At 36.6% G+C, this 12,679-nt stretch overlaps 1 protein-coding gene across 1 annotated transcript in view; it reads left to right on the forward strand.

The window, feature by feature from the left end:
- The first annotated feature begins 2,595 nt into the window (after positions 1 to 2,595).
- Positions 2,596 to 12,679, forward strand: part of adam28 (ADAM metallopeptidase domain 28) — a 58,278-nt gene continuing 48,194 nt past the window's right edge. Inside the window, exons 1-2 of the mRNA XM_022666840.2 lie at positions 2,596 to 3,362; positions 5,291 to 5,581. Coding sequence (XP_022522561.2) covers positions 5,524 to 5,581 — 58 coding nt within the window. The 5' untranslated portion in view covers positions 2,596 to 3,362; positions 5,291 to 5,523. The remainder of the gene's footprint in view (positions 3,363 to 5,290; positions 5,582 to 12,679) is intronic.

Consider the following 12,679-nt stretch of genomic DNA (forward strand, 5'->3'; position numbering starts at 1 on the left):
CTAAGTTACAGCCTGATTTTGTGCTATGTGAAGCATTTTTCAGTAGATTTGGCCACATGCTTAGGGTCATTGTCTTGCTGGAAGACCCAGAGACGAACCATGTTCAGTGGACAGAGGCCACCAGATTTCCAGATTTTGATTCTAAATGTTCTGATAATTCAAAGAGTTTGTGATCCCATGTATCCACAAGGTTCCCAGGTCCTTTGGAGGAGAAATAGGCCCACAGCATCACTGATCCTCCCTCATACTTAACAGTGGGCATGAGGTGTTTTTCTGCATACTTATCCTTAGTGTTATGCCAGACCCACTTAGAGTATATGTTGCCAAAAACTCTATGTTGGTCTCATCTGACCAAAGCACATGGTCCCAGATAAAATCCCAGTTAAAATCCCAGTACCACTTGATAAACTCCACTCATTTACGAGTATGATTATAAATCAAAAAAGGCTTTCTCCATGCTGCACGCCTCCCAAACAACTTACAGTGAGCTTTAAAAACCTTTGTACTTCTCTTACCATACTTTTTACTGTGGTAAGATACACTTGCATCTTCTTCCAGGCTTGTTTGTCACTATTACAGATGTTTTCAACTTTTTGTAGATTGGTTAAGGGGTTCCTATGGTATCTCAGGCGGCTGCTATGGTGTCCAAATTAAAACAGCAAAGCAACTGCACAGCAGCCACTTAGCAACATGCAAGCAACCACCTAAGAACTGCTCAGCAATATAATAGTACTCACTTCAAACACCATATGCGATGGTTTCGCAAGGTGCTGTTTATTAATTGGTACACCATAGCAATTGCTTAGCAACAGCACAGCAACCACCTGGTTATCATGGTAACTGATCAGCAACCATAGCACCCACTTTGAACATCATATGCGATGATCCCAGCTAACAAGTTTTCTGAATGTTCTGGTAATGTTGCTGCAACATCACTTGTGTTAATGTTTTACTACTGTTTAATTTAATTTTTTTCCCATTTTCTCCCCAATTTAGCAAAGCCAATTACCCAACCCCTCATTAGGAGTCACCCTATCACTAGTGATGCCCCAACACACCAGGAGGATAAAGACTTACACATGCCTCCTCCGATACATGTGAAGTCAGACTCCACCTCTTTTTGAACTGCTGATGATGCAGCATTGCCAAGTAGCATCACAGTGCACTCAGAGGAAAGCGCAGCGACTCAGTTCTGATACATCAGCTCACAGGCGCCCTGTGCTGATCGACATCACCCTAGGAGTGATGAGGGAAGAGAGCGCCATCTTCCCACCCGGAGAGAGCAGGGCCAATTATGCTCCCTCTGAGCGCCGGCAGCATGATGGCAAAGCTTACTTGTTATTGTTATTTAACATTGTTTTGAGAATCTTAAAATTATGTGAGAAACATTCTAATAAAGTTGTGATGCAAACAATTATTATGTTTCATTGCATTGTATTTTCAGGACATTTCTGGAACATTATTAGCAGAGTGTAAAGTTACAAGCTAACCTTCCAAGAAAGTTTTTACAATACTGTTAACATTCTTATAATGTTCCCTGTCAGCTGCGATGTCCTAAAATTATACTTATCAGTTGGTATATCATAGCAACTGCTTATCAATAACATAGCAACCACCATGGATAGCATAGTAACTGTTGAGCCAGCAAGGAGGGTCATTATTTCAGGGTAAAAGTGCAAAAAGAACTGAGGGCTGAGAAACAACGAGTTGAGGGGGTTAAGCAGCGAGGAGTTCAGAAAAGGTCAGAGAGAGAGAAAACAAGGGAGAGAGAGAGAGAAAGAAAGAGAGAGATAAGACCCAGTTACAGATACTCCACCACAGTAAGACAGTGAATGCTTTCTCCATTTCTGCTGCTGGTCAGACAATGGCTTTGTTTGAGGACGCGAGAGACGACACAATAGCCACCCTTTTATTGTCCTTGGCCGTTGACTTTCTGTCCTGGAGGACTAAAGAATGTGGTGCGGTGGCCGAGGAGTCAGAGGACTGTTAAACCGGCAGATACGAAGCGCTTCCCACTGCTTTCCTCATTCATCTGTTTCTGAATCAACGTAAGTAATAACTACAGAGTGAGAGCAAAATTAGAGAAGAGTGAGAGAACAGCAAGAGCAGAGCGAGGGCAGAGTGAGAGCAGTGCGAGGGCAGAGCGAGGGCAAAGCGATAACAGGGCAAGAGCAGAGCAAGAGAAGAGTGAGAGTAGAGCGAGAGAGGAGCGAAAGCAGAGCGAGAGAGGAGCGAGAGCAGAGTGAGCGCAGAGTGAGAGCAGAGCAAGGGCAGAGCAAGAGAAGAGCGAGGGCAGAGCGTGAGCAGAGTGAGAGCAGAGCGAGGGCAGAGTGAGAGAAGAGCGAGAGAAGAGTGAGAGCAGAGCAAGAGAAGAGCAAGAGCAGAGCAAGAGAAGAGCAAGAGCAGAGCTACAGAAGAGTGAGAGCAGAGTGAGAGAAGAGTGAGAGAAGAGTGAGAGCAGAGCGAGAGAAAAGGCAGAGCGAGAGAAGAGCAAGAGCAGAACTACAGAAGAGTGAGAGCAGAGTGAGAGCAGAGCGAGAGAAAAGGCAGAGCGAGAGAAGAGCAAGAGCAGAGCTACAGAAGAGTGAGAGCAGAGTGAGCGAAGAGTGAGAGCAGAGCGAGAGAAAAGGCAGAGCGAGAGAAGAGCAAGAGCAGAGCTACAGAAGAGTGAGAGCAGAGTGAGAGAAGAGTGAGAGCAGAGCGAGAGAAAAGGCAGAGCGAGAGAAGAGCAAGAGCAGAGCTACAGAAGAGTGAGAGCAGAGTGAGAGAAGAGTGAGAGCAGAACGAGAGAAAAGGCAGAGCGAGAGAAGAGCAAGAGCAGAGCTACAGAAGAGTGAGAGCAGAGTGAGAGAAGAGTGACAGCAGAACGAGAGCAGAGTGAGAGCAGAATAAGAGCAGAGTGAGAGCAGAGTAATGCAGAACGAGAGCAGAGTTTAAGTCGAGCGAGAGCAGAACGAGAGCAGAGTAAGAGCAGTGCGAGAGCTGAGCTTGGGCAGAGTGAGAGCAGAGTGAGAGCAGAGAGAGGGCACAGAAAGAGAAGATCGAGAGCAGAGTGAAAGCAGTGCGAGAGCTGAGCTTGGGCAGAGTGAGAGCAGAGTGAGAGCAGAGTGAGAGCAGAGAGAGGGCACAGCGAGAAAGGAGCAAGAGCAGAGTAAAAGCAGCGTGAGAGCAGAGCGAGGACACAGTGAGAGCAAAGTAAAAGCAGCGCGAGAGCAGGGCGAGGACACAGCGAGAGCAGAGTGAGGGACGTGATCAGGAAGGATATGACTTCATGAATGAATCAAGCTAAACATGAAGGTCATGAATCTGCACAGTCAGCTGATAGACTGGTGTGATCTGACGCACGTGAAGGAAGTCAGAAGGTAAGCAGATTTACTGTATATATACGGCTCTGGAAAAAATGAAGAGATCACTTCAGTTTCTGACTCAGTTTATAAATCAATATTTGTTGGAATAACTCTGTTTTTTATCATATTTTTATGCATCTTGTCATCATGTTCTCCTCCACCAGTCTTACACACTGCTTTTGGATAACTTTATGCTGCTTTACTCCTGGTGCAAAAATTCAAGCAGTTCAGTTTGTTTTGATGGCTTGTGATCATTCATCTTCCTCTTGATTATATTCCAGAGGTTTTCAATTTGGTAAAATCAAAGAAACTCATCATTTTTAAGGGGTCTCTTATTTTTTTTTCCAGAGCTGTATATGTGACTTCAATATCACTTCCAAATTTAGTTGCACAGAATTATAAAAAGTAAATAAAAACTAAATAATTTATAATGTGTAATATAAATACATAATTGGTATTATACCTATGATAATTTTATTACATTTTTGTTGTACTTTATTTTGTTGACAACACTTTTACAACATTTTTTTTTACAACAATTTTATTTCTAGAACATACCGCAGCTACCTACTGAAGTTTAGGTCAAGAGGGTACAGTTTAGTTTAAACATTAAGATATCTAAAAATGTATTGTACAACTGCAAACCTACCAATACAATTACCATATTCCACCAAAACTGACAGATCAAGCAGATCAAGAGCACTGGTAAGAGAAGCAGCAAAGAGGCCCATGGTCACTCTGGACCATTGCTTGTCATCCTGAACACACAATCCCAAAATCCTGGGAAAAAAAAACTGTTAGAGGCTGTTAAAGAGTCTTTTTTTGGGAAGGAGTTTCACCTTCCAGCAAGACGATGACCCTAAACATACAGCCAGAGCTACAGTGGAATAGTGTAGATCAGAGATCTATGTATCATTTTCGTTCCACTTTGAAGTTATGCACTACTTTGTGTTGGTCTGTCACTTAAAATCTCAGTACAGTACATTTAAGTTTGTGGTTGTAAGGTAACAAAATGTGAACAAGCCAGTGTACTTAAATTGTGTCCTCTTGATCTGAACTGTAGCGGGTATCAGCTGTACGTATCTCCTGTGTGTCTGGCTCACCAGGGTCTAAGATGTGCCGGTGTCTTTACTCAGGACAGGAACAGCTGCTGCAGTGATGAGTCCGGGCTGTTCTGATGCTTAACTTCTTAAAGCAGTAATTGCTGTAAGCAGTTGAGGACAAATCAAAGAAGAGTTTAACCCTTAAACAGGCCAGGATTTTTGTCAGTTGTCTAAGTGACATTACACCCCTAAATTTTAAGGATTTCTATTCAAGCATTACATAAAAAGCTTTGGTAACACTTTATAATAACTTTCGTTAATATACAAATAACGAATGATTAATAACTGTTATTTTAAGAAACTAAAAAGTTGCTCTCTTATTTGTAAATACTAATGAACGCATTGGTAACATGAACTGCAATTAATAATAATTTGCATGGTTTAAAATTTCCATTTATTAGTGATTTATTAATGTTCAAATTTTAATGACCTAATGATTTGCTAACATTTTTAATATAAGTATCCATGCTGATAAATAAGTGTCATGTGTGAGCGCTTGTTAATATTTAAATTCTGATGAGCTACTGCTTTGTTCAGTGATCTACTGATCATTAGTTAAAAATATATTAATGAAAGTTAATATAAAGTGTTACCAAAGCTTTCATGTTTGATAAGTAGTACTTTTTTGTGTTGGTCTATCACTTAAAATCTCAATAAAATATATATATATATATTTTTTTACAGTTTGTGGTTGTAATGTTAAATTGTGCCCTCTTGACCTGAAGTTTAGCAGGTATCAGCTGTGCGTTCTGCAAACAGTTCGTATCTCCTGTGTGTCTGGTTCAAAGGTGCTATAAGGTGCTATAAGGTGCTATAAGGTGTGCCGTTGTCTTTACTCAGGACAGGAACAGCCGCTGCAGTGATGAGTCCCGGCTGTTCAGTTGCGTCAGGCTGTTCCTGCACTTCCCCCGCAGTCCGTCAGCCCCGCTCACGCTGAGGGCGAGTTTCAACACATCAGCCCTCACTTCCTGAAAGCCGGCGTGCTGTGTTTGTGGGCGGGTCCCTCCGCAGGTGCGCTATAAAGAGCGCTCTCGCCCGGCTCTCCGGTTTCAGTCGCTGTCCGCTCCGCCACAATGGCAGCCGGCCTCCTGCTGTGGATCCTCGCCCTGTGCAGCTCAGTCGCTCCCTCAGGTAAGACACTGGATATGCCCGCAGCTCAGCGTGCTTTATTGATCCGTACAGTACCCGCAGTACCAGAACCGGCGGAACCGGTGTTCCCCACAGCAGAGAATCAACTCAACTGGTGCAGACCTGTTAGATTGGGACGGGTTTAGTGCAGTAATTGCTGTTGTAAGCATTTGAGGACAAATTAAAGTGTTAAAGAGTTTAACCTCTTAAAACAGCAGAATTACACCACTAAATCTTAGATAGATAGATAGATAGACAGACAGACAGACAGACAGACAGACAGACAGATAGATAGATAACTAAAGTAAAGAAACTAGGAAAGATAAGATAAAACATAAAAAACATTTCATGTTTGATAAGGAACATTACTTAAAAAAAAGCACAATTTTAATTGTAATAGAAAATATAAAAACATATTTTAATAAATCTTCTAATGTCAAGATATAATGAATAAAATCATAAAATTGTCTCTTTCCTAAATTTCTACTCAAAATCAACATTTTCCTAAATACAAATTAACCATATCATGTCCTCCAAACCTTTAGTTTCATTATGATTGTCTAGTTTTTAGGTCTATTTTCAAACATGCAGAATTTGGGGTTGATTCCTGTTACAGATCTGTAATTATTAAATTAAATTATTAATAAATAATAATAAATTATTATTTTCTGTAGGAAATACAGTGTAAATAACTTATTTTATTGCAAAGAATAAGAGTTTTGTGTTTTGTATCACCTACACCTGTAGCCTGTATACTGGAAAACGCATTTTAAGGGGTTAAACTTCACTGTAAATCCCTTTAAGTTCACTCAAGTAAACTCAACTAAACTTTTGTTGTAACCGAAAAATAAAAAGAAATTTGAAGTTCATGTAATATCATTTTTAAGTGCATTAAACTTAACAAATATATATAAAAAAATGTTTCATTTACGAAAGCATTTTTCTCAAGTACTATATATATATACTACATTGGTTTTAGAAAGAATTACAGAATTTATGTAATTTTCGCCAACTTAACCAGAACACAAAACATATGATACTGTAGCTCAGAAAAAGATGCTTGTTCTTACAGCCTACAACACACTTTAAGGACCAGACTGTTAATCTCCATAATATATGATCTACTGTACAAATTTACCCTAGAGTAACCTAAACTCAGTATTTATAAGTTGGTTTAACTCAAAGATGCTGGTATTCTTCAGCTAGGAGAGTCTCTAAATCTGTGAAGTTGTGCTAATAGCTACTCACCGCACTAGTTGAAAGGTGTACTCTTGAGAGGTGTATCTGGTTAAAGAGTGTTAATATCCTTATCCTCATTTCTCCACAAGGCACATTAGTCTTATACTTTATACACATATGAATGGCAGGAACAGTGAAAAAAAAACAAAAAAACAAATGCCTGACTATCAAAGCTGCTGTTGTTTTTAAAAATATAATTTGATCAGCTCTAGGAATCGGCTATCGGCTGATTGGCAGTAGCATATTTTAAAAATGACTTACTGTAACTGCAGCGTTTTAAGGGAACTGTCGGCTGATTGTTCAGGTAGGTAAATCAGGCTGGATTAAAAGATATTAAAAACTCTATAAAAGTCATTTAAAATCAAAAACTAAATGCCTGTTTCTATAAACTGGTACTAATAAATGAATATATGATTTTTTTTTTGTTACTAATATTATTATTCACTTTAGCATAAATCAGCAGCTAATATTTTCTAAACTGTGGGCTGTATTATTGTATTATTTATACAAGCATAAAAATTAGGAACAATATCAGCTAATACTAGTAAATCTTTATCTAAATTTGATTGGATATTAGGAGCAACAAAAGTGTAGGAACTAATAAAAGCTGGACACCAAAGCCTATTCATCATTATTTTATTTAATATTTAAAATATATTAGAAGGTAAAATATAAAAAGCACTTTATTTTTTTATTTATTTAATATTGTGAATATGATCAATAATAAATAACATACTGTTATAATTTAAAATACAGGAGAGATAACTAAAAAAAATAGTAACTTATTTTATATCATATTAATATCTGTTTAATAGCAAGAAATTGAAATGAAATAATAATGTTGTAATTACTTTCTATTCAAACTAATGGTAACACTTTCTATGAATGTCATCTCTATAAGACTCTATAAACATACTCATAACACGTTATAATGCATTCATAAGGCTTTATAAACATGGCTGTGCATATTTATAAAACTCTATAATTCATCATAGCCATGTTTATTATGCATCATGAACTGTGATTATAATGCATTAATAGCTGTGTTTATAACATGTTATACGTCAATACCAAGAAACTCAGTCCCAGCTTGTAGACTTTATCATGACTAAAAAAGCTTCCAACTTATAAACAGACCCTCAGTAATCCTATTAATATATTTTTAACCACTCATGAATTGTACTTGTCTTAATATAATATTAGTCATAGTCAATTATAATGTATTATAACAGGTCTTAGAGGCGCTCTAAGTAAAGTGACATACTTTTTCATTGCAGGACTGGATTATTAACGATAGATATATACTATTTTAACATGTATATCATAAGCATAGCTTATAATGTATTATAATCACAAGTCATAAAGCTTAATAAACATGGCTATAGTGGGTTATGCATTTTTATAAATATTTATAGCCATATTTATAATGCCTTATGAATGCATTATAATATATTATGAATGTAGTTATAGAGTCTAATAAAGATGACATTCATAGAAAGTGTTACCAAACTAATTTTAATACACCCATGTGTTACAGGATTTATTATATAAACTAAATAACACATTCACAACATAATACCAAAAAAAAACAAACCATGTATATCCTCTGATAGTGTTGTATATAGTAATTACTCTTCCACACAAAACAACAACAGCAGCAGCAACAGAAAAGAGGCTCACCTTTACCTTTACTAACAATTAACTCCACAACAGAGACACGCCCACTTTACCTGCTTTACCTGCAGTCATGATGCAGCACTTTCAACCAGGAAACCTCCAACCAACTCCTTCCCTGCGGCTTTAATCTTAGTTACAGCAAAGCAGCCCTGAAGCCCTGAAACCACGTTAGGAGTAGAACTGCTTCTTCAGTTCTGCAGCTAAAAAGCAGTAGAACCTGACAAATTAAGTAAACTCAAACGATTTAAGGGAAAACGATTGTCTTAAACCATTTAGGTTTTTTATAACTCAAACAATTTGAGCATAATTTAATTCTTAAAATGAGTGCAATGAATAATGCACATAATCATTGTTATATAGAATTGAGTAAATCAAGTGACTTGTACTAATCCCTGTTAAAGGGAAATGGATGAGTTAGCAGCTCATATGTGGAGCATCTTTTGCTGGAGTGGAGAAACAGTAAACAGCTGCTCTGAAGTTCATACTCAGGTCGAGGAGGTCAAAAAAGGCCAGGTGGTTTGCTTTTGCTGTTTTTTTGCAGCTATAGCTGCACAGCTGCACCAAGAGATGCAGTGTGGGTACGAGAGAGAAGCACGTAGCGCTAATGCTAATGCATAAAAGCAAAAAGACTGAGCATGAATTCAGATTTGACCGTTCACATTCATGTCTCATGTCCATGGATCAGATACGTATCAAATGTGTGTGTGAGTGGTGTGTGTCACTTAGGTAAAATGAACAAGAAATACACTTTGCACATGAATACTCTAAATGGCTCCTAACAAAACTTTATATCAAGCTTTATATATTTGTTTTTATTGTTTATTTATCTTTTAACAAGTGTTTAATATGAACCTAGAACACAGAAAAGCATTAAATATTAAATAATGGTTATATTTGGTTATTTATTTCCAGAGGATTTGAGACTTAAGTCATTTATTAAAGGTTAGATTGGAGGTAAAAGGGACAATGATATATAAAATGTACTCTAATATAGCCTCTTTGTTTACCATTCAAACCCAGCAGTAAACCTGTATGTATATATAAATACATTTTTGGGGGACTATTTTGTATTTTGTTACCCTTCGCATATTTTTTCTATGTACAGCTCTGGAAAAAGAAACCATTTAAAAATGGCGAACTGCTTGAATTCTTGCACTTTGGGAGTGGCATAAAGTTATCCAAAAGCAGTGTGTAAGACTGGTGGAGGAGAACATGCCAAGATGCATAAAAACTGTGATTAAAAACCAGGATTATTTCAACAAATATCGATTTCTGAACTCTTAAAATTTTATGAATATGAACTTGTTTTCTTTGCATTATTTGAGGTCTGAAAGCTCTGAATCTTTTTTGTTCTTTTTTTCTCATTTTCTGTAAATAAATGCTCTAAATGACAATATTTTTATTTGGAATTTGGGAGAAATGTTGTCTGTAGTTTAAAGAATAAAACAACAATCTTCATTTTACTCAAACATAAACCTATAAATAGCAAAATCAGAGAAACTGATTCAGAAACTGAAGTGCTCTCTTATTTTTTTTTTCCAGAGCTGTATGTTTTAGGCCTTATACTTACATTTTCTCACAGCTACTGTAGAATAATGTCTTGGGCCTTAGAAAATGTATACATAATCCTATTCTAGGAGTAGTATTTTATATGTTGTTTTATGTTGAGATAATTAGAGAGTAATAATTAGAGAGTTATTACATGCTTTAGGCAGTTTATGCTGCCTCAGCAGCCAGAGTCTGAGAGAACAGGATTGAAAATCATGCACATATATCTGTTGGCTGATGTATTTAAGGATTTTATTTGGGCATCCGGCACTTCTTTTTGAGCATGATGAATGCCTGTTTATGGTAAATTGGTGGAAATTGAAAAAAAGAGGTGGAGTCTGATTTTACATGTATCTGAGGAGGCATGTGCTTGTCCTGATCCCTCCCAGTGTTGGGGGGCATTACTAGTGATAGAGAGAATAACAAAACTGTGTGTTTTTCAGGATTAAGAGCCTGTAGTCTGATGTTTTACATGGATTTAAGACTTGTAGAAACCATTGTGTTGCCAAAGAATTTAATCTAATCTATATCTGAGTCATTTCCATGTCTCATCTGATAAAAACAAACCAGAACTAAAGCAGCCACTGTTAAATATTCCTAATCATTAACCACCTAATGGCGTATCAGACAATCTTACAATCCTAAGAAACCGAAAGTCAAACAGGCGTCTTTAACCTTTCTCTAGACTGTGAAACATTAGAAATAAGGGAAATAAAAACACAAACTCCAACAGAATCCATCCAGAATGATACAGTAACACTTTCTTTGAATGTCATCTCTATAAGACTCTATAAACATACTCATAACACGTTATAATGCATTCATAAGGCATTATAAACATGGCTATACATATTTAGAAACTTATTTAATTCATTATAGCAATGTTTATTATGCATCACATCATGAACTGTGATTATAATGCATTAATAGCTGCGTTTATAACATGTTATACATCAATACCACGAAAAAACTCAGTCCCTGCTTGCAGACTTTATCATGACTAAAAAGCTTATAAACGTATGAACACACCCTTAATAATCCTATAAATATATACTATATTTTTAACCACTGATAAATTATTCTTTTCTTGAATATAATATTAATTATACTCAATTATAATGTATTATAACAGCTCTTTGTGCGCTCTAAGTAAAGTGTCAGATTTTCATTGTAGGACTATATTATTAATGATAGAGATACACTATTTTAACATATATATATATATATATATATATATATATATATATATATATATATATATATATATATATATATATATATATATATATTATAAGCATAGCTTATAATGTATTATAATCACAGGTCATAATGCTTAACAAACATGGCTATAATGGGTTATGTATTTTTATAAACATTTAAAGCCATGTTCATAATGCCTTATGAATGCATTATAATATGTTATGAATGTGTTTATAACATCTAATAAAGATGACATTCGTAGAAAGTGTTACTGTTATGTTTATTTAAGACTCTCAGTGCTCTAAAACTGATCTTGCTTTATCAGTCTTCAGTTACTCACTACACAAACAGCCAGCGGGAATCACCTGCAGGGAGTTTCTGCTCTTTTATCATCAGGGCTGATTTAGAAACAAACAAGAAACCAGGATTCAATTCCACATCCATATTGTATCTCGGATAGAGTTCAGATTCTCTGCCTGACCCGTACTTGGGCCGAGATTTCCCACCACTTTCCTCGGATGGGGCTCAAGAAAATGGCCTTTGATCTGTTTTTTAATGCTATTTTTATTTTATTTTTATTATAATACCTGAATTATCTCCAGTGATGGTTAAAAAAAAATACTGATTCTGCCTGTGATAGACAGAAAAGAAGACTCTAATATTCTACGAAAAAATCTATAGAGCAAATTCTGTAAATCCAATGAACTAAAATAACTTTTTATTTTTGTTTCCATTGCATTGGAAACCTGTGTGTAATGTTTTATATTTTATATTGACTTTTTATTTTATGAACTGTCCCTAAACTGTCCCATAAAAACATGATTAAAAGTGTTCTAAATCACATTTTAAAATTAAATTAGTAAAAATGATCCGTTTCTTTGTCTCAGTGTCTCTCTAGTACTAGTATTTTTCAGTGCAGTGGGAGGAGTCAAGCTACTGTTTCATTCGTTTATAATTGTGTTCATTGCCTGGTTCATTCTGGTCTATTCTGATTCTATTCGGACAGCAGCTCTCAAATAGTGTTAAGTGCAACAAAAGATTTAAAAATAATAAAGAAAATACCTGGTGTCCATTGGAATAGATAGTAGATGCAGGGTCTGAAAGGGTTATGTAAAGCTATTGTGTGATTATTACAATAAAGCAAAAAATTGCACAAGTAAGCAAGTTATAATCATGTAGCTCTGGCCTGCACGGTGTGTGTTTGTGTGTCTGGTTCAAACCAACAAAAAGGCTACTGTGGTAAAAGCACAGAAACGTTACAGGAAGCCCATGCTAACCTCTGACCACTGTTAAAAGCCTTTTTGAACGCTAACCTTGCTTGAACCAGACTAAGGCGCCATCACTGTAATGATCAAGCTGCTCACCATCAGCAGCCAGAGTCTGAGAGAGCACAGTACCCTATCAGCTGTAATGCCAAAAAGCACACTCTTCCTTTAC

This window comes from Astyanax mexicanus, chromosome 22, assembly GCF_023375975.1.
Source record: "Astyanax mexicanus isolate ESR-SI-001 chromosome 22, AstMex3_surface, whole genome shotgun sequence".
NCBI classification, from domain to species: Eukaryota; Metazoa; Chordata; class Actinopteri; order Characiformes; family Acestrorhamphidae; genus Astyanax; species Astyanax mexicanus.